The following is a 22403-nucleotide window of genomic DNA, read 5'->3' as shown; positions in this document are numbered from 1 at the left end:
GGCCAAGCACAGCTCTTTCAGTAGTTTAGATGGAATAGGGTCCAGTATGCAGCTTGAAGGTTTAGAGGCCATGATTATTTTCATCATTGTGTCAAGAGATATAGTACTAAAACACTTGAGCGTCTCTCTTGATCCTAGGTCCTGGCAGAGTTGTGCAGACTCAGGACAACTGAGGTTTGGAGGAATACGCAGGTTTAAAGAGGAGTCTGTAATTTGCTTTCTAATATTCATAATCTTTTCCTCAAAGAAGTTCATGAATTTATCACTGCTAAAGTGAAAGTCATCCTCTCTTGGGGAATGCTGCTTTTTAGTTAGCTTTGCGACAGTATCAAAAAGGAATTTCGGATTGTTCTTATTTTCCTCAATTAAGTTAGAAAAATAGGATGATCGAGCAGCAGTAAGGGCTCTTCGGTACTGCACGGTACCGTCTTTCCAAGCTAGTCGGAAGACTACCAGTTTGGTGTGGCGCCATTTCCGTTCCAAATTTCTGGAAGCTTGCTTCAGAGCTCGGGTATTTTCTGTGTACCAGGGAGCTAGTTTCTTATGAGAAATGTTTTTAGTTTTTAGGGGTGCAACTGCATCTAGGGTATTGCACAAGGTTAAATTGAGATCCTCAGTGAGGTGGTTAACTGATTTTTGTCCTCTGGCGTCCTTGGGTAGTCAGAGGGATTCTGGAAGGGCATCAAGGAATCTTTGTGTTGTCTGTGAATTTATAGCACGACTTTTGATGGTCCTTGGTTGGGGTCTGAGCAGATTATTTGTTGCAATTGCAAACGTAATAAAATGGTGGTCCGATAGTCCAGGATTATGAGGAAAAACATTAAGATCCACAACATTTATTCCATGGGACAAAACTAGGTCCAGCGTATGACTGTGACAGTGAGTGGGTCCAGAGACATGTTGGACAAAACCCACTGAGTCGATGATGGCTCCGAAAGCCTTTTGGAGTGGGTCTGTGGACTTTTCCATGTGAATACTAAAGTCACCAAAGATTAGAATATTATCTGCTATGACTACAAGGTCCGATAGGAATTCAGGGAACTCAGTGAGAAACGCTGTATATGGCCCAGGAGGCCTGTAAACAGTAGCTATAAAAAGTGATTGAGTAGGCTGCATAGATTTCATGACTAGAAGCTCAAAAGACGAAAACGTCATTTTTTTTTTTTGTAAATTGAAATTTGCTATCGTAAATGTTAGCAACACCTCCGCCTTTGCGGGATGCACGGGGGATATGGTCACTAGTGTAGCCAGGAGGTGAGGCCTCATTTAAAACAGTAAATTCATCAGGCTTAAGCCATGTTTCAGTCAGGCCAATCACATCAAGATTATGATCAGTGATTAGTTCATTGACTATAATTGCCTTTGAAGTAAGGGATCTAACATTAAGTAGCCCTATTTTGAGATGTGAGGTATCACTACACCGGCTCCGACGCTCGTCAGATGTGGCAGGGCTTGCAAACTATTACAGACTACAAAGGGAAGCACAGCAGCAAGCTGCCCACTGACACAAGCCTACCAGATGAGCTAAATTACTTCTTTGCTCGCTTCAAGAGAAAGTAACAGTGATACATGCATGACAGCATCAGCTGTTCCAGACGACTGTGCGATCACTCTCCAAAGCCGATGTGAGTAAGACCTTTAAACAGGTCAACATTCACAAGGCCGCAGGGCCAGACGGATTATCAGGACGTGTATTCCGAGCATGCGCTGACCAACTGGCAAGTCTACTCACTGACATTTTCAAACCTCTCCCTGTCTGAGTCTGTAATACCAACATGTTTCAAGCAGACCACCATAGTCCCTGTGCCCAAGAACACCAAGGTAACCTGCCTAAAGGACTTCCGACCCATAGCACTCAAGTCTGTAGCCATGAAGTGCTTTGAAAGGCTGGTCATGGCTCACATCAATACCATTATCCCAGAAACCCTAGACCCACTCCAACTTGCATACCGCCCCAACAGAGTCACAGATGATGCAATCTCTATTGCACTCCACACTGCCCTTTCCCACCTGGGCAAGAGGCAATGGTAGATTGGCCCCCGGGAGCAACAGAACAGTTCCCGGTGGCCCGAGGGTCGTTTTGGCCTCCGAATAGTCAACTTGACCAGCGATAATATAGCAAGCAGGAATGAGTTGACGGAGAATCCACGTATCAGGCGCGACTCTCACTCTTTCGCTACAGTGTCCCCTCGCCAAAAAATGACATCAGGTCTCTCCGCGACGCACATAGCAACCGTCTCCACGGATAACATTTTGGACGCGTCGCACGGCGAAATGGACGGTCAGAAAAGGAAAGGTGGAGCAGAGAGAATAAAACAAAGAGAAAGGCCCTTTGCCACCGACGCAGCTAAATAAGTGACATGTTCAGGGACCAGGTTAGTCAAAAACACCAGCTAAACCACACACACTGACACACACACACTGACAGACACACACTGACACACACACACACACACACACACACACACTGACAGACACACACACACACACACACACACACACACACACACACACACAGACACACACACACACACACACACACACACACACACACACACACACACACACACACACACACACACACACACACACACACACACAGTGACACCCAGCATGGCTAGCTAAGTAGCCTAGCTAATAACAGTGACACAACGGCCGGTAGGCTAAACAGTTTGCACAGTCTTACGTCTTCGTGGAGGAATTATATCATATTAAATAACAGCAATGAGTGCAACATAGCAATCATAATATGACTCTGAAGGCAATATGTTTCACCTAGTAAACCATACAACAACACAAAATAATAAACCTAGACTATGGACTTGCTGCCATTCGGTCATGACTCATGCCACATACACTGTACAGAGAAACAGGCTACAGTAACCTAACCATGATGCATGCATGAACGTAACACAGTAAGTAGCCTGTGTGACACATCACAGGAAATGACAAAGATCATTAGCGCCATTAGTACCAGCACTACTACAATAATATTCAGTTCTGGGGGATGAAAGATAATTTATGGACACCAGTGAGTAAACATTGTAATCTACATTTTTTGTTGTTGTAGAGGAGTTATTTTTCGACTTTTGTACTATGCTTACATTGTTGTAGTTTATGTTCAAGTTCAGTGGATGTGTGTGAAGGTTTTTGATACTTTTGATGCTTGAATATAAAGATAATAATTTGAACATTTGACCTAACTCTGTATATCTCATTCCCTTAAAAAAAAATAAGGTTTAGTCTAATAGTTTTGTGTGTCTAGCCTTGTGCATTTGTATGTGCTATGATTGGTGTATTCCTAGTGAGTTTATGAGGGTGCACCCATAGCCATAGCATACCTTGAAAACTCAGTGTTCAGAGAGGCTACTTGTTGGTCAGCCCCAAATGTTTGTATTTTGTAATGTGGATAACTTTCTTCCCAGATGAACATAGTGACCAAATGTATAACTAGTTTTGTACCCGTTACATCAACAAATAGGGTTGGACTACAACATTTGCATCCAGGTGGTTTGCATGAACAGGGTGGCCTGGGATGGAGTCAAACTCCCAGCCTGAATGATTGTTTCAGTCCGCCCCTGACAAGAGGAACACCTATGTGAGAATGCTGTTCATCGACTACAGCTCAGTGTTCAACACCATAATGCCCTACAAGGCCATCACTAAGCTCAGGACCCGGGGACTAAACACCTCCCTCTGCTACTAAATCCTGGACTTCCTGATGGGCCGCCCCCAGGTGGTAAGGGTAGGCAACACCACACCCGCCACGCTGACCCTACACACGGGGGCCCCTCAGGGGTGCGTGCTTAGTCCCCTCCTGGACTCCTTGCTCACCCACAACTGCGTGGCCACGCACGACACCAACACAGTCGCAAAGAAAGTACGACAACGCCTCTTCCCCCTCAGGAGACTGAAAAGATTTGGCATGGATCCTCAGATCCTCAAAAAGTTATACAGCTACACCACTGAGAGCATCCTGACTGGTTGCATCACCGCCTGGTATGGAAACTGCTTGGCATCCAACCACAAGGCATTCGAGAGTAATACGTACAGCCCAGTACATCACCGGGGCCGAGCTCCCTGCCATTCAGGACCTCTATACCAGGCGGTGTCAGAGGAAAGTCTGGTCGTCGAGGACATTGATTAAGGAAGCACCACACACCGGTCAGATTCAGAGGGGTTGGGTTAAATGCGGGAGGACACATTTCGGTTGAATGCATTCAGTTGTGCAACTGACTCGGTATCCCCCTTTCCTGCTAAATAGTTAAGCTAATAGCTACCCGAACCATCTGCATTTGACCCTATTGCAGGAACTCTCTTGACTCATCACATATGCTGCTGAAACTGTTAATTATCTATCCTGTTGCCCTAGTCACTACCTCAACCTATAATGTCAGTGGCGGTCAGTGTCATTTAAGATGAGGGAGGATGATTATTATAATTTTTCTGCATGGCCTTATTACTATTACAACATATTAGATGACTGTCATTGACACTAAAATGTTCCCTATCCCCACCTGACGAGTTGCTATCCTATGAATTAAAGTTTACAACGTAGGAGCACAGGTCGAGGGAAATGTGAGTAATCAAGGTGACAGACGGTGACACATTCAATACCACCTTGCACACTCCCGTGTATATATATATATATATATAGCCAAGCTATTGTTACTATGTAGGCCTGTATATATTCCTCGTGGAATTATTTTTCTCTCTGCATTGTTGAGAATGGCCGTAAATAAGCGATCTGATCCACTGTTAGTCGACACCTGTTGTTTATTATGAAGTATGTGACCAATACATTTACACATCCAGTAGGTGGCGCACTGGTGCATTTTTCCGGACATTACCCCCAGTTGATACAGCTCTGACGTCAATGCGTTCCTGAGCATGCCTACAAGGCTTGAAAATAAACAAAGACCGAAAGCGGGCGATTGATCATTAAGCTGCCATAAACTTAACTTAAAATACTTTTGAAACCATTTTTAGGTACTACAAACCCCCAGCATCTGAAGAAAGACGTCTCTACAGCCATGGAAAACGCATTGTTGATGCGAGTGAGTGTTTTTTCCGATCAGGGAGGCAGAAAATACATGGAGGATGTTACCGAGGTAGTAATGGAGCCCGAGCCGGGGGAAGACGAGCTGAACTCGGACGAACAAGATGAGACCAAAGAGAATAGCTCGACGACGGACATTGTGCCGGAAAAGCCTGAAAACGAGCGTCAAGATCGGACTGCACACAACGATCCTCTATCTGCCTCTGCATCCACTACAGTTACATGGACACAAAATGCACAAAATGGGAACCAACGTTTTGCAGCTGCCGCACTGGCAGGATCGAAAGTGGAGAGTACTCCGGCTGCGACCAAGAGCGATAACCAACCCCAGCGCTCAGTGGCTTTCTTCGCGGTGTTCGACGGCCACGGAGGCCGCGAAGCAGCGCAATTCGCAAGGGACTATTTGTGGGAATTCATCAAGAAACAGCGGGGCTTTTGGTCCAAGGATGACGAAGAAGTGTGTGCAGCTATTCGGAAAGGTTTCGTTGCATGCCACCATGCCATGTGGAAAAAGCTACGTAAGTTAAATAATCATTAATGAGTCTATCTAGCTAGCTTTGTACATTGGGATTTGTGTTTTATTTTTATGTTTTCTAAATGCATCTAGTGCAAACGCTAAGACTGAAATGGCCACCACGGGCTGAATGTGTGGTTTGGGTTCTCAGGCTTGGCTAGTAAAACAAATATACCACGGCTTGCCATCTGTCTGTAGAGCAAAGAAAAAGACATCCCGTGATTCTCTAAACCCCTCCAACCTATCAGGTCACACTCAACTGGGCGAGGGGGGTTCCGTGAATTAGTGAGGGGAAGTTGAGCTCTTTTTACTGACTCGACTCGTCAAAATCAGAATCAAAAGAAAAGTCCAAATCTATCGACTCATTTCGTAATGCCCAGAGGCCTACCGGCGAACTGAAATCTCGAAAGAGTCATGATTCTTTCTACAAGCCTCCCTTTCACATTTAACTAGGCAAGTCAGTTAAACACATTCTTATTAACAATGACGGCCTACCGGGGAACAGTGTGTTTAACTGCCTCGTTCAGGGGCAGAACGACAGATTTCTACCTTGTCAGCTCTGGGATTCGATCCGGCAACCTTTCGGTGCAACGCTCTAACCACTAGGCTACCACATGTCCATCATAGGGGTTTGCTTATTGAAGCTGTCATTTGTGATAGACTTGTACATTGTTTACACGTGTTGATTACTAGGCATACAAATAAGAATATTTCTTGATACATTTGAAACGAGCTCTAGTTGTGTCCGCAACCGAACTAGATTGTGAACGACTCTTGAATGTATTGCTTGTCTTTGATGAGCACTGAGCTGCAGTGAGGGTGATGAGCGCACACACACACTCAATCCACTGAATAGCAGGCTGGTGATTGCTTTTGGATTGATTGATTGATTGATTGCTTGCAGATAGTCACTGATTCCTTCCAAACCACTCATTGTTGAATTTGTGATTTCCAACTTGTTGTGTAATAGCCGATGAGCACCGATACGTTTTATCTATAATTTCTCTTCACATGACAAGGATTAAAGGACAAGGATTTGACTTGATTCATGATGATTGCTAGCTAAGATTTTGAATGATAAGTCCAATCAAAGCTACACTAGATATAATGTGATTTGATGTCATTTTACCTGTGGTCAATGATCTTGAGCCTTCTTGGATGAGCACTTCTAATGTAAACTCTATGGTAGCACCCAGGGGCTTGAATTTTCAAGCTCTACTCTTAGATTTGGCAGTTAGGTAGTGTCCCCATGAGTGACAGAACACTGAGCCAATCACGGGGCAACTCGAGAACATTACCAACCCCTAGGCTTCGTATTTTCCACTGACTGCCCCACCACCACAGAGAGCACTGAGCTCGGCTGAACCACACCTGCATTTTAGAGCTGCCTTACTCAATAAAACAAAACTACAAAAAAAAAGAGACCATGTTTGTATGGAGGCTTAATTAACTGCGTTCAAAACAACTGGGAACTCAGGAAAAATACGAGGTCAAATCATGAGGTCAGTAATCTCTGGTCAGAAAGTCGGAGCTCTCGAAAGAGGCCAAAGTTCGCGAGTTGGAATTCTGAGTTGGATGATCGTTTCAAATCCAATTTTCCCAGTTGGAGCTTTTTATTTATTTTAAATATCAGTTCCTGTTTGTTTTGAACACACTGAAGTTGGAAAGATTCATTTTGATCACGTGCTTTTTCAAACCGTGTGTTGTAATATACGAGATCACACTGATTTTCGTCGTAGTTCCGGTGCTTTCTTCGATTCCAAGCTGATTTCAAACACCGACCTCTACTGGACAACATACTTAATTTTTTATTTTACCTTTATTTAACTAGGCAAGTCAGTTATTAAGAACAAATTCTTATTTTTATTCTTATGTAGTTCAGATTTTTGTACTAAACGTTTCCCTTGACCGGTAGCTTAACGTAGGGAACTTTGCACCACAAACATTCAGGGACGTATTTGGGTATTTGGTTCAAATAATTCGTTTTTTTTAGTGTAGCATAAAGCTTCTGTCTTATTAAGCATCCTTAAATAATAACATTGTTTAAAAAAAAAAAAAAATTAAATAGTCACCTTGACCACATCAAAAGGGAAGCATGATGTGTAAGATGTGAGCCTGGTATTCCTACTGATTATAGGTTTCTGAAGCCAACAATCTTCTGCTGTGCTACAGAGTTTTGATGAAAACAGTGGAGGAGGAGAAAAAAACCATCTGATAATCACACGCTGCTATTTTATTCCTGACCAGCAGATGTCACTGATGTGCATTGCAAACAGATAATGAAGTAATGTACCATTTTTTGGGGGGCACAGCTCTAGCAGGCCAAATAAACTTCAAAATTGAACGAGTCACTCAGGAAAAACGAATTTTGACTCCTTGAGTCAGTAAAAAGAGAAGTTTATAAAATAACTAATGGTTCACGAACGGCACATCGCTACCACGAATGGGATTTTCCCATAGTGCCTTCCTCTGTTTGCTTTCGATACACATGACAATGGTTCAGCTGCGTGTTTGGAAAGAGTTGACGACGGTTGTTTGACCTCGATGACATAACAAATCAGGTTTATTGCTGGAGGAGGGAGGCAGGCCAGGCAGCATGTGAGATCTGATATGGTTGGTTGTGAAGGAGAGTGTATGAAGCAGCATATTCTACACCCCCCCCTTCTCTTATCATTTGATGAACAAGTCTCTTGGTCTATCAGCTGTGAGGGCAGTCGTATTTAGGGCGGTCATCAGCGATTCGCTCTGGTTCTTTCGACTGCCCTGTCAAGTCACTAGAACACAGTGGATACAAGCTGTAATCTTGACCTGGGAAAACTCAAGGATGTGCATTTGTCTTTGAGCCCAATATTAACACATCTGATTTAACTAAACCAAGTCCTGGATTAGATGAGTCATGTGTTTGTTAGTGCTGAGTGCTGATCTGGAACAAACTTGTGCAAGTAACTACTTGTTATGCCAATGGATGTGTCACTAATGATACCCTATACCAGGGCTGTCCAACCCTGTTCCTGGAGAGATGCCCTCCTGTAGGTTTTAACTCCAACCCTGTTCCTGGAGAGATACCCTCCTGTAGGTTTTAACTCCAACCCTGTTCCTGGAGAGATGCCCTCCTGTAGGTTTACACTCCAACCCTGTTCCTGGAGAGAAACCCTCCTGTAGGTTTTAACTCCAACCCTGTTCCTGGAGAGATGCCCTCCTGTAGGTTCTAACTCTAACCTACAGGAGGGTAGTTCTCCAGGAGTATAGTTGGGAGTATAAACCTACAGGAGGGTATCTCTCCAGGAACAGGGTTGGTGTATAAACCTACAGGAGGGTGTCTCTAGTAACAGGGTTGGAGTTAAAACCTACAGGAGGGTATCTCTCCAGGAGTATAGTTGGGAGTATAAACCTACAGGAGGGTATCTCTCCAGGAACAGGGTTGGAGTATAAACCTACAGGAGGGTGTCTCTCCAGGAACAGGGTTGGTGTATAAACCTACAGGAGGGTGTCTCTAGTAACAGGGTTGGAGTTAAAACCTACAGGAGGGTGTCTCTCCAAGAACAGGGTTGGAGTTTAAACCTACAGGAGGGTGTCTCCCCAGGAACAGGGTTGGAGTTAAAACCTACAGGAGGGTGTCTCTCCAGGAACAGGGTTGGAGTATAAACCTACAGGAGGGTGTCTCCCCAGGAACAGGGTTGGAGTATAAACCTACAGGAGGGTGTCTCTCCAGGAACAGGGTTGGAGTATAAACCTACAGGAGGGTGTCTCTCCAGGAACAGGGTTGGAGTATAAACCTACAGGAGGGTGTCTCTCCAGGAACAGGGTTGGAGTTAAACCTACAGGAGGGTGTCTCTCCAGGAACAGGGTTGGAGTATAAAACCTACAGGAGGGTGTCTCTCCAGGAACAGGGTTGGAGTATAAACCTACAGGAGGGTGTCTCTCCAGGAACAGGGTTGGAGTATAAACCTACAGGAGGGTGTCTCTCCAGGAACAGGGTTGGAGTATAAACCTACAGGAGGGTGTCTCTCCAGGAACAGGGTTGGAGTTAAAACCTACAGGAGGGTGTCTCTCCAGGAACAGGGTTGGAGTATAAAACCTACAGGAGGGTGTCTCTCCAGGAACAGGGTTGGAGTATAAACCTACAGGAGGGTGTCTCTCCAGGAACAGGGTTGGAGTATAAACCTACAGGAGGGTGTCTCTCCAGGAACAGGGTTGGAGTATAAACCTACAGGAGGGTGTCTCTCCAGGAACAGGGTTGGAGTATAAACCTACAGGAGGGTGTCTCTCCAGGAACAGGGTTGGAGTATAAACCTACAGGAGGGTGTCTCTCCAGGAACAGGGTTGGAGTATAAACCTACAGGAGGGTGTCTCTCCAGGAACAGGGTTGGAGTATAAACCTACAGGAGGGTGTCTCTCCAGGAACAGGGTTGGAGTATAAACCTACAGGAGGGTGTCTCTCCAGGAACAGGGTTGGAGTATAAACCTACAGGAGGGTGTCTCTCCAGGAACAGGGTTGGAGTATAAACCTACAGGAGGGTGTCTCTCCAGGAACAGGGTTGGAGTATAAACAATAAACCTACAGGAGGGTGTCTCTCCAGGAACAGGGTTGGAGTATAAACCTACAGGAGGGTGTCTCTCCAGGAACAGGGTTGGAGTATAAACCTACAGGAGGGTGTCTCTCCAGGAACAGGGTTGGAGTATAAACCTACAGGAGGGTGTCTCTCCAGGAACAGGGTTGGAGTATAAACCTACAGGAGGGTGTCTCTCCAGGAACAGGGGTTGGAGTATAAACCTACAGGAGGGTGTCTCTCCAGGAACAGGGTTGGAGTAAAACCTACAGGAGGGTGTCTCCCCAGGAACAGGGTTGGAGTATAAACCTCAGGAACAGGGTGTCCTCTCTCCAGGAACAGGGTTGGAGTATAAACCTACAGGAGGGTGTCTCTCCAGGAACAGGGTTGGAGTATAAACCTACAGGAGGGTGTCTCTCCAGGAACAGGGTTGGAGTATAAACCTACAGGAGGGTGTCTCTCCAGGAACAGGGTTGGAGTATAAACCTACAGGAGGGTGTCTCTCCAGGAACAGGGTTGGAGTATAAACCTACAGGAGGGTGTCTCTCCAGGAACAGGGTTGGAGTATAAACCTACAGGAGGGTGTCTCTCCAGGAACAGGGTTGGAGTGTCTCTCCAGGAACAGGGTTGGAGTAAAACCTACAGGAGGGTGTCTCTCCAGGAACAGGGTTGGAGTATAAACCTACAGGAGGGTGTCTCTCCAGGAACAGGGTTGGAGTATAAACCTACAGGAGGGTGTCTCTCCAGGAACAGGGTTGGAGTATAAACCTACAGGAGGGTGTCTCTCCAGGAACAGGGTTGGAGTATAAACCTACAGGAGGGTGTCTCTCCAGGAACAGGGTTGGAGTATAAACCTACAGGAGGGTGTCTCTCCAGGAACAGGGTTGGAGTATAAACCTCTCCAGGAACAGGAGGGTGTCTCTCCAGGAACAGGGTTGGAGTATAAACCTACAGGAGGGTGTCTCTCCAGGAACAGGGTTGGAGTATAAACCTACAGGAGGGTGTCTCTCCAGGAACAGGGTTGGAGTATAAACCTACAGGAGGGTGTCTCTCCAGGAACAGGGTTGGAGTATAAACCTACAGGAGGGTGTCTCTCCAGGAACAGGGTTGGAGTATAAACCTACAGGAGGGTGTCTCTCCAGGAACAGGGTTGGAGTATAAACCTACAGGAGGGTGTCTCCAGGAACAGGGTTGGAGTATAAACCTACAGGAGGGTGTCTCTCCAGGAACAGGGTTGGAGTATAAACCTACAGGAGGGTGTCTCTCCAGGAACAGGGTTGGAGTATAAACCTACAGGAGGGTGTCTCTCCAGGAACAGGGTTGGAGTATAAACCTACAGGAGGGTGTCTCTCCAGGAACAGGGTTGGAGTATAAACCTACAGGAGGGTGTCTCTCCAGGAACAGGGTTGGAGTATAAACCTACAGGAGGGTGTCTCTCCAGGAACAGGGTTGGAGTATAAACCTACAGGAGGGTGTCTCTCCAGGAACAGGGTTGGAGTATAAACCTACAGGAGGGTGTCTCTCCAGGAACAGGGTTGGAGTATAAACCTACAGGAGGGTGTCTCTCCAGGAACAGGGTTGGAGTATAAACCTACAGGAGGGTGTCTCCCAGGAACAGGGTTGGAGTATAAACCTACAGGAGGGTGTCTCTCCAGGAACAGGGTTGGAGTATAAACCTACAGGAGGGTGTCTCTCCAGGAACAGGGTTGGAGTATAAACCTACAGGAGGGTGTCTCTCCAGGAACAGGGTTGGAGTATAAACCTACAGGAGGGTGTCTCTCCAGGAACAGGGTTGGAGTATAAACCTACAGGAGGGTGTCTCTCCAGGAACAGGGTTGGAGTATAAACCTACAGGAGGGTGTCTCCCCAGGAACAGGGTTGGAGTATAAACCTACAGGAGGGTGTCTCTCCAGGAACAGGGTTGGAGTATAAACCTACAGGAGGGTGTCTCTCCAGGAACAGGGTTGGAGTATAAACCTACAGGAGGGTGTCTCTCCAGGAACAGGGTTGGAGTATAAACCTACAGGAGGGTGTCTCTCCAGGAACAGGGTTGGAGTATAAACCTACAGGAGGGTGTCTCTCCAGGAACAGGGTTGGAGTATAAACCTACAGGAGGGTGTCTCTCCAGGAACAGGGTTGGAGTATAAACCTACAGGAGGGTGTCTCTCCAGGAACAGGGTTGGAGTATAAACCTACAGGAGGGTGTCTCTCCAGGAACAGGGTTGGAGTATAAACCTACAGGAGGGTGTCTCTCCAGGAACAGGGTTGGAGTATAAACCTACAGGAGGGTGTCTCTCCAGGAACAGGGTTGGAGTATAAACCTACAGGAGGGTGTCTCTCCAGGAACAGGGTTGGAGTATAAACCTACAGGAGGGTGTCTCTCCAGGAACAGGGTTGGAGTATAAACCTACAGGAGGGTGTCTCTCCAGGAACAGGGTTGGAGTATAAACCTACAGGAGGGTGTCTCTCCAGGAACAGGGTTGGAGTATAAACCTACAGGAGGGTGTCTCTCCAGGAACAGGGTTGGAGTATAAACCTACAGGAGGGTGTCTCTCCAGGAACAGGGTTGGAGTATAAACCTACAGGAGGGTGTCTCTCCAGGAACAGGGTTGGAGTATAAACCTACAGGAGGGTGTCTCTCCAGGAACAGGGTTGGAGTATAAACCTACAGGAGGGTGTCTCTCCAGGAACAGGGTTGGAGTATAAACCTACAGGAGGGTGTCTCCAGGAACAGGGTTGGAGTATAAACCTACAGGAGGGTGTCTCTCCAGGAACAGGGTTGGAGTATAAACCTACAGGAGGGTGTCTCTCCAGGAACAGGGTTGGAGTATAAACCTACAGGAGGGTGTCTCTCCAGGAACAGGGTTGGAGTATAAACCTACAGGAGGGTGTCTCTCCAGGAACAGGGTTGGAGTATAAACCTACAGGAGGGTGTCTCTCCAGGAACAGGGTTGGAGTATAAACCTACAGGAGGGTGTCTCTCCAGGAACAGGGTTGGAGTTAAAACCTACAGGAGGGTATCTCTCCAGGAACAGGGTTGGAGTATAAACCTACAGGAGGGTGTCTCTCCAGGAACAGGGTTGGAGTATAAACCTACAGGAGGGTGTCTCTCCAGGAACAGGGTTGGAGTATAAACCTACAGGAGGGTGTCTCTCCAGGAACAGGGTTGGAGTATAAACCTACAGGAGGGTATCTCTCCAGGAACAGGGTTGGAGTATAAACCTACAGGAGGGTGTCTCTCCAGGAACAGGGTTGGAGTATAAACCTACAGGAGGGTATCTCTCCAGGAACAGGGTTGGAGTATAAACCTACAGGAGGGTGTCTCTCCAGGAACAGGGTTGGAGTATAAACCTACAGGAGGGTGTCTCTCCAGGAACAGGGTTGGAGTATAAACCTACAGGAGGGTGTCTCTCCAGGAACAGGGTTGGAGTATAAACCTACAGGAGGGTGTCTCTCCAGGAACAGGGTTGGAGTATAAACCTACAGGAGGGTGTCTCTCCAGGAACAGGGTTGGAGTATAAACCTACAGGAGGGTTTCTCTCCAGGAACAGGGTTGGAGTATAAACCTACAGGAGGGTTTCTCTCCAGGAACAGGGTTGGAGTATAAACCTACAGGAGGGTGTCTCTAGTAACAGGGTTGGAGTATAAACCTACAGGAGGGTGTCTCTCCAGGAACAGGGTTGGAGTATAAACCTACAGGAGGGTGTCTCTCCAGGAACAGGGTTGGAGTATAAACCTACAGGAGGGTGTCTCTCCAGGAACAGGGTTGGAGTATAAACCTACAGGAGGGTGTCTCTCCAGGAACAGGGTTGGAGTATAAACCTACAGGAGGGTGTCTCTCCAGGAACAGGGTTGGAGTATAAACCTACAGGAGGGTGTCTCTCCAGGAACAGGGTTGGAGTATAAACCTACAGGAGGGTTTCTCTCCAGGAACAGGGTTGGAGTATAAACCTACAGGAGGGTGTCTCTCCAGGAACAGGGTTGGAGTATAAACCTACAGGAGGGTGTCTCTCCAGGAACAGGGTTGGAGTATAAACCTACAGGAGGGTGTCTCTCCAGGAACAGGGTTGGAGTATAAACCTACAGGAGGGTGTCTCTCCAGGAACAGGGTTGGAGTATAAACCTACAGGAGGGTGTCTCTCCAGGAACAGGGTTGGAGTATAAACCTACAGGAGGGTGTCTCTCCAGGAACAGGGTTGGAGTATAAACCTACAGGAGGGTGTCTCTCCAGGAACAGGGTTGGAGTATAAACCTACAGGAGGGTGTCTCTCCAGGAACAGGGTTGGAGTATAAACCTACAGGAGGGTGTCTCTCCAGGAACAGGGTTGGAGTATAAACCTACAGGAGGGTGTCTCTCCAGGAACAGGGTTGGAGTATAAACCTACAGGAGGGTGTCTCTCCAGGAACAGGGTTGGAGTATAAACCTACAGGAGGGTGTCTCTCCAGGAACAGGGTTGGAGTATAAACCTACAGGAGGGTGTCTCTCCAGGAACAGGGTTGGAGTATAAACCTACAGGAGGGTGTCTCTCCAGGAACAGGGTTGGAGTATAAACCTACAGGAGGGTGTCTCTCCAGGAACAGGGTTGGAGTTTAAACCTACAGGAGGGTAACTCTCCAGGAACAGGGTTGGAGTTTAAACCTACAGGAGGGTGTCTCTCCAGGAACAGGGTTGGAGTTAAAACCTACAGGAGGGTGTCTCTCCAGGAACAGGGTTGGAGTATAAACCTACAGGAGGGTGTCTCCCCAGGAACAGGGTTGGAGTGTAAACCTACAGGAGGGTGTCTCTCCAGGAACAGGGTTGGAGTATAAACCTACAGGAGGGTGTCTCTCCAGGAACAGGGTTGGAGTATAAACCTACAGGAGGGCATCTCTCCAGGAACAGGGTTGGAGTATAAACCTACAGGAGGGTGTCTCTCCAGGAACAGGGTTGGAGTATAAACCTACAGGAGGGTGTCTCTCCAGGAACAGGGTTGGACAGCCATAATTCACTACTACTTGCGCCTCCCCAGACTTGTCACAGGTGTTGATAAAATGTCTGTCTGGGTCTGTGTTTAGATTGAGATAGTAGTGTGTTTGTAATCTGGAGAAGCATCAGTCTCTCATCCTGACCCTGTCGTGTGTTCCTCCGATCTCACTGGCCTGGTGTCGGGTCTGTGAAGACGGCAGACGAAGTTGTGTCTTTTTAGTTTAAAGGTCATGAACAGTCAATCGTGTTTTTCATCCAATTTGATATTTGAAGGAAACCAGATCAATGTATGAAAAATGACTGTTGCTTCTACATTGATTAAGGTTAATCATGAAGTTACTGGTTTCCTCCCCCCGTGTCAAACACTAGGATTCATTATTAAGGTGAAAACACCTCATTTTAAATACACCAATGGTAACATGATATTATTTGAACTAATTTAAATAAGTTCTGCCTTCTAACCAACATCTTAGAAGGGTTTGCAGAGGGGTGTGGTTTATATAGCTAGATGGCAACTTTACTGGTGCCAACATTTGACTGTAGGGTGTTGGCAAATATAATTAAAAGTTTACCCTGTTCATCTATGGCAAACAAATAGTTACTGTATGTGTTTCCCCTTTCAACTGTGTCTGGTGTTAGCTAGTTACTGGCTAGCTAGGTCTTCATCTGTGTCTGGTGTTAGATAGTTACTGGCTAGCTAGGGCTTCATCTGTGTCTGGTGTTAGATAGTTACTGGCTAGCTAGGTCTTCATATTTGTCTGGTGTTAGCTAGTTACTGGCTAGCTAGGGCTTCATCTGTGTCTGGTGTTAGCTAGTTACTGGCTAGCTAGGGCTTCATCTGTGTCTGGTGTTAGCTAGTTACTGGCTAGCTAGGGCTTCATCTGTGTCTGGTGTTAGCTAGTTACTGGCTAGCTAGGGCTTCATCTGTGTCTGGTGTTAGCTAGTTACTGGCTAGCTAGGGCTTCATCTGTGTCTGGTGTTAGCTAGTTACTGGCTAGCTAGGGCTTCATCTGTGTCTGGTGTTAGCTAGTTACTGGCTAGCTAGGGCTTCATCTGTGTCTGGTGTTAGCTAGTTACTGGCTAGCTAGGGCTTCATCTGTGTCTGGTGTTAGCTAGTTACTGGCTAGCTAGGGCTTCATCTGTGTCTGGTGTTAGCTAGTTACTGGCTAGCTAGGGCTTCATCTGTGTCTGGCTAGTTACTAGGGCTTCATCTGTGTCTGGTGTTAGCTAGTTACTGGCTAGCTAGGGCTTCATCTGTGTCTGGTGTTAGCTAGTTACTGGCTAGCTAGGGCTTCATCTGTGTCTGGTGTTAGCTAGTTACTGGCTAGCTAGGGCTTCAACTGTGTCTGGTGTTAGCTAGTTACTGGCTAGCTAGGTCTTCATATTTGTCTGGTGTTAGCTAGTTACTGGCTAGCTAGGGCTTCATCTGTGTCTGGTGTTAGCTAGTTACTGGCTAGCTAGGTCTTCATATTTGTCTGGTGTTAGCTAGTTACTGGCTAGCTAGGGCTTCATCTGTGTCTGGTATGAGCTAGTTGCTGGCTAGCTAGGTCTTCATCTGTGTCTGGTATGAGCTAGTTGCTGGCTAGCTAGGTCTTCATCTGTGTCTGGTATGAGCTACTTGCTGGTTGTCTGACTCCCAATGCTTCTTCTAAGGCTGGGCAGCTTCCAATATTTTTAACACGTTATCTCTCTCTTTTCCTCTCTCTCTTTTCCTCTCTCTCTTTCTGTCTCTCACTCTCCCTCCATGTCTTTTCCTCTCTTTCTCTCTCTCTCTCTTTCTGTCTCTCTCTCTCTCTTTCTGTCTCTTTCTGTCTCTCTTTCTGTCTCTCTTTCTGTCTCTTTCTGTCTCTCTCTCTCTCTTTCTGTCTCTCTCTCTCTTTCTGTCTCTCTCTCTCTTTCTGTCTCTCTCTCTCTTTCTGTCTCTCTCTCTCTTTCTGTCTCTCTCTCTCTTCTGTCTCTCTCTCTCTTTCTGTCTCTCTCTCTCTCTTTCTGTCTCTCTCTCTCTTTCTGTCTCTCTTTCTGTCTCTCTCTCTCTCTTTCTGTCTCTCTCTTTCTCTCCCTCTCTCCATCTCTCTGCAGCCGAATGGCCCAAGACTTTCACAGGGTTACCCAGCACCTCAGGCACCACGGCCAGTGTCGTGGTAGTCCGGGGGAACCGCATGTACGTGGCCCACGTAGGAGACTCTGCCATAGTGTTGGGGGTCCAGGATGACCCCTCTGACCAGTTCATCAGGGCCGTGGAGGTTACACAGGACCACAAGCCTGAGCTGCCCAAGGAGAGGGAACGCATCGAAGGGCTGGGGGGCAGGTAAGATTGACCAACACATACTACAGTACTCGGTTAGTTGTCTAGCCAGTCAACTGGAGAACTAACTACCTCAACATTGTAATGTTTTGCCTGTCTGACAGACTAGCCTAACTAACACATACTACTGTACTGGGGGCCCCAACCGTACCCTCATGTGACCGTGCATCCAAAACAACAGGGCAATGGGTTAGAGCCAAAGAGAATCTCTCTCTCTCTCTCACTCTCACTCTCACTCTCACTCTCTCTAGAGGGACTAGAGGGATGGACAGACTACTGTAGAACTGACTGGGTAACTGGACTACTGTAGAACTGACTGGGTAACTAGACTACTGTAGAACTGACTGGGTAACTAGACTACTGTAGAACTGACTGGGTAACTAGACTACTGTAGAACTGACTGGGTGACTAGACTACTGTAGAACTGACTGGGTGACTGGACTAGTAGAACTGATGGATACTAGACTACTGTAGAACTGAGAACTGGGTGACTAGACTACTGTAGAACTGACTGGGTAACTGGACTACTGTAGAACTGACTGGGTGACTAGACTACTGTAGAACTGACTGGGTAACTAGAGGGATGGACAGACTACTGTAGAACTGACTGGGTGACTAGACTACTGGAACTGATGGGTGACTAGACTACTGTAGAACTGACTGGTGACTAGACTACTGTAGAACTGACTGGGTGACTAGACTACTGTAGAACTGACTGAGTGACTAGACTACTGTAGAACTGACTGGGTACTAGACTACTGTAGAACTGACTGGGTGACTAGACTAGAGGGATGGACAGACTACTGTAGAACTGACTTTGACTAGACTACTGTAGAACTGACTTTGAGGGATGGACTAGACTACTGTAGAACTGACTTTGTGACTGGAGACTACTGTAGAACTGACTTTGACTGACTAGACTACTGTAGAACTGACTTTGTGACTAGACTACTGTAGAACTGACTTTGTGACTAGAGAACTGACTGGGTAACTGGACTACTGTAGAACTGACTGGGTAACTGGACTACTGTAGAACTGACTGGGTAACTAGACTACTGTAGAACTGACTGGGTAACTAGAGGGATGGACAGACTACTGTAGAACTGACTGGGTGACTAGACTAGAGGGATGGATAGACTACTGTAGAACTGACTGGGTAACTAGACTACAGTAGAACTGACTGGGTAACTAGACTAGAGGGATGGATAGACTACTGTAGAACTGACTTTGACTAGACTACTGTAGAACTGACTTTGTGACTAGACTACTGTAGAACTGACTTTGTGACTAGACTACTGTAGAACTGACTTTGTGACTAGACTACTGTAGAACTGACTTTGTGACTAGACTACTGTAGAACTGACTGGGTAACTAGACTAGAGGGATGGACAGACTACTGTAGAACTGACTGGGTAACTAGACTACTGTAGAACTGACTGGGTGACTAGACTACTGTAGAACTGACTGGGTGACTAGACTACTGTAGAACTGACTGGGTGACTAGACTACTGTAGAACTGACTGGGTGACTAGACTACTGTAGAACTGACTGGGTGACTAGACTACTGTAGAACTGACTGGGTGACTAGACTACTGTAGAACTGACTGGGTGACTAGACTACTGTAGAACTGACTGGGTGACTAGACTACTGTAGAACTGACTGGGTGACTAGACTAGAGGGATGGACAGACTACTGTAGAACTGACTGAGTGACTAGACCACTGTAGAACTGACTGGGTAACTAGACTAGAGGGATGGACAGACTACTGTAGAACTGACTGGGTAACTAGACTAGAGGGATGGACAGACTACTGTAGAACTGACTGGGTGACTAGACTAGAGGGAAGGACAGACTACTGTAGAACTGACTGGGTGACTAGAGGGATGGACAGACTACTGTAGAACTGACTGGGTAACTAGACTAGAGGGATGGGCAGACTACTGTAGAACTGACTGGGTGACTAGACAAGAGGGATGGACTCTCTCCCTCCTATCTCCAGTGTGATAACTGTCCTGTCTGTCTCTCTCCCTCCTATCTCCAGTGTGATAAAGAAGTCTGGTGTGAACCGGGTGGTGTGGAAGAGACCCAGGCTGACTCATAACGGGCCGGTCCGGAGGAGCACCGTCATGGACCAGATACCGTTCCTGGCCGTGGCCAGAGCTCTTGGTATGTCGTGGTTGTTGTCGCAAAGATTCAAAGTTCCACAAAAGTATTTAAATGATATGTAAATAGTTTATGATTATTGAATTCCATCATGTAGTTAATTTGTTAAATACTTCTCTCTATTAGCTGAAATCTGATTAGCCGAAGTCAGCCTTTGAGCTGTGACTCTAGCTGTTTTGTTCTGAACAGATTCACAAATCCTGGGATTGTGCTATGTTGGGATTTGTGGTGTGCTATGTTGGGATTTGTGGTGTGCTATGTTGGGATTTGTGGTGTGCTATGTTGGGATTTGTGGTGTGCTATGTTGGGATTTGTGGTGTGCTATGTTGGGATTTGTGGTGTGCTATGTTGGGATTTGTGGTGTGCTATGTTGGGATTTGTGGTGTGCTATGTTGGGATTTGTGGTGTGCTATGTTGGGAGTTGTGGTGTGCTATGTTGGGATTTGTGGTGTGCTATGTTGGGATTTGTGGTGTGCTATGTTGGGAGTTGTGGTGTGCTATGTTGGGAGTTGTGGTGTGCTATGTTGGGATTTGTGGTGTGCTATGTTGGGATTTGTGGTGTGCTATGTTGGGATTTGTGGTGTGCTGTAGTGTCGGTGGGCAGTAGTGTCGGTGGGCAGTAGTGTCGGTGGGCAGTAGTGTCGGTGGGCAGTAGTGTCGGTGGGCAGTAGTGTCGGTGGGCAGTAGTGTCGGTGGGCAGTAGTGTCGGTGGGCAGTAGTGTCGGTGGGCAGTATTGTCGGTGGGCAGTATTGTCGGTGGGCAGTAGTGTCGGTGGGCAGTAGTGTCGGTGGGCAGTAGTGTCGGTGGGCAGTATTGTCGGTGGGCAGTATTGTCGGTGGGTAATGGTGTCGGTGGGCAGTAGTGTCGGTGGATAATGTTGGTGGGTAGTAGTGTCGGTGGGCAGTAGTGTCGGTGGGTAATGTCGGTGGGCAGTAGTGTCGGTGGGCAGTAGTGTCGGTGGGCAGTAGTGTCGGTGGATAATGTTGGTGGGCAGTAGTGTCGGTGGGCAGTAGTGTCGGTGGATAATGTTGGTGGGCAGTAGTGTCGGTGGGCAGTAGTGTCGGTGGGCAGTAGTGTCGGTGGGCAGTAGTGTCGGTGGATAATGTTGGTGGGCAGTAGTGTCGGTGGGCAGTATTGTTGGTGGGCAGTATTGTCGGTGGGCAGTATTGTCGGTGGGCAGTAGTGTCGGTGGATAATGTTGGTGGGCAGTAGTGTCGGTGGGCAGTAGTGTCGGTGGATAATGTTGGTGGGCAGTAGTGTCGGTGGGCAGTAGTGTCGGTGGGCAGTAGTGTCGGTGGGCAGTAGTGTCGGTGGGCAGTAGTGTCGGTGGATAATGTTGGTGGGCAGTAGTGTCGGTGGGCAGTATTGTCGGTGGGCAGTAGTGTCGGTGGGCAGTAGTGTCGGTGGGCAGTAGTGTCGGTGGGCAGTAGTGTCGGTGGGCAGTAGTGTCGGTGGGCAGTAGTGTCGGTGGGCAGTAGTGTCGGTGGGCAGTAGTGTCGGTGGGCAGTAGTGTCGGTGGGCAGTAGTGTCGGTGGGCAGTAGTGTCGGTGGGCAGTAGTGTCGGTGGGCAGTATTGTCGGTGGGCAGTATTGTCGGTGGGCAGTATTGTCGGTGGGCAGTATTGTCGGTGGGCAGTAGTGTCGGTGGGCAGTAGTGTCGGTGGGCAGTAGTGTCGGTGGGCAGTAGTGTCGGTGGGCAGTAGTGTCGGTGGGCAGTAGTGTCGGTGGGCAGTAGTGTCGGTGGGCAGTATTGTCGGTGGGCAGTATTGTCGGTGGGCAGTATTGTCGGTGGGCAGTAGTGTCGGTGGGCAGTAGTGTCGGTGGGCAGTATTGTCGGTGGGCAGTAGTGTCGGTGGGTAATGTCGGTGGGTAATGAATCTGTTAGCTTCTGAAAGAGCTTACTCATCCTCTAACTACTTGGCTCACTGATCACTGTATTGCTGTTTCCAAACATAAAGAACCCATATATAACTATGTTTGGGAACAGCTAGACAGGCAATGAGGCAGCTGGGAACAGCTGGACAGGCAATGAGGCAGCTGGGAACAGCTGGACAGGCAATGAGGCAGCTGGGAACAGCTGGACAGGCAATGAGGCAGCTGGGAACAGCTGGACAGGCAATGAGGCAGCTGGGAACGGCAATGAGGCAGCCGGGAACGGCAATGAGGCAGCCGGGAACGGCAATGAGGCAGCCGGGAACGGCAATGAGGCAGCCGGGAACAACAATGAGGCAGCCGGGAACAACAATGAGGCAGCTGGGAACGGCAATGAGGCAGCTGGGAACGGCAATGAGGCAGCCGGGAACAACAATGAGGCAGCTGGGAACAGCTGAGGCAGCAGGCAATGAGGCAGCCGGGAACAACAATGAGGCAGCCGGGAACAACAATGAGGCAGCTGGGAACAGCTGAGGCAGCAACAGCAATGAGGCAGCCGGGAACGGCAATGAGGCAGCCGGGAACGCAATGAGGCAGCCGGGAACAACAATGAGGCAGCCGGGAACGACAATGAGGCAGCCGGGAACAGCAATGAGGCAGCAGAACAACAATGAGGCAGCTGGGAACGGCAATGAGGCAGCCGGAACAGCAATGAGGCAGCCGGGAACAACAATGAGGCAGCCGGGAACGACAATGAGGCAGCCGGGAGGCAGCAATGAGGCAGCCGGGAACAACAATGAGGCAGCCGGGAACAACAATGAGGCAGCCGGGAACAGCAATGAGGCAGCCGGGAACAACAATGAGGCAGCCGGGAACGGCAATGAGGCAGCCGGGAACAGCAATGAGGCAGCCGGGAACAACAATGAGGCAGCCGGGAACAACAATGAGGCAGCCGGGAACGGCAATGAGGCAG

The 22403-nt window shown here is 47.8% G+C and overlaps 1 protein-coding gene and 1 long non-coding RNA gene across 3 annotated transcripts in view; one reads left to right on the top strand and one right to left on the bottom strand.

Annotated features, from left to right (window-relative positions):
- The first annotated feature begins 4875 nt into the window (after positions 1 to 4875).
- LOC118374815 (protein phosphatase 1D-like) overlaps positions 4876 to 22403 on the top strand; it is a 24720-nt gene continuing 7192 nt past the window's right edge. The window contains exons 1-3 of one of the 2 annotated variants that reach the window (XM_052468683.1): positions 4876 to 5577; positions 17169 to 17397; positions 19437 to 19561. In XM_052468683.1, coding sequence (XP_052324643.1) covers positions 5034 to 5577; positions 17169 to 17397; positions 19437 to 19561 — 898 coding nt within the window. In that variant the 5' untranslated portion in view covers positions 4876 to 5033. Of the gene's footprint in view, positions 5578 to 15600; positions 15693 to 17168; positions 17398 to 19436; positions 19562 to 22403 lie in introns of those variants that run through there. The other variant, XM_052468684.1, reaches the window with a different exon arrangement.
- On the bottom strand, positions 9593 to 13522 carry LOC127908879 (uncharacterized). The gene is made up of 3 exons (XR_008068871.1): positions 13303 to 13522; positions 13088 to 13173; positions 9593 to 9607 (listed from the first exon to the last, which is right to left on the bottom strand). It is a non-coding gene; the product is annotated as an uncharacterized LOC127908879 (long non-coding RNA).

The sequence above is a fragment of the Oncorhynchus keta genome, chromosome 18 (genome assembly GCF_023373465.1).
Source record: "Oncorhynchus keta strain PuntledgeMale-10-30-2019 chromosome 18, Oket_V2, whole genome shotgun sequence".
NCBI lineage: Eukaryota > Metazoa > Chordata > Actinopteri > Salmoniformes > Salmonidae > Oncorhynchus > Oncorhynchus keta.
The sequence above is the reverse complement of the archived record's forward strand: the minus strand, read 5'-3'. Positions and strand labels throughout refer to the sequence as shown.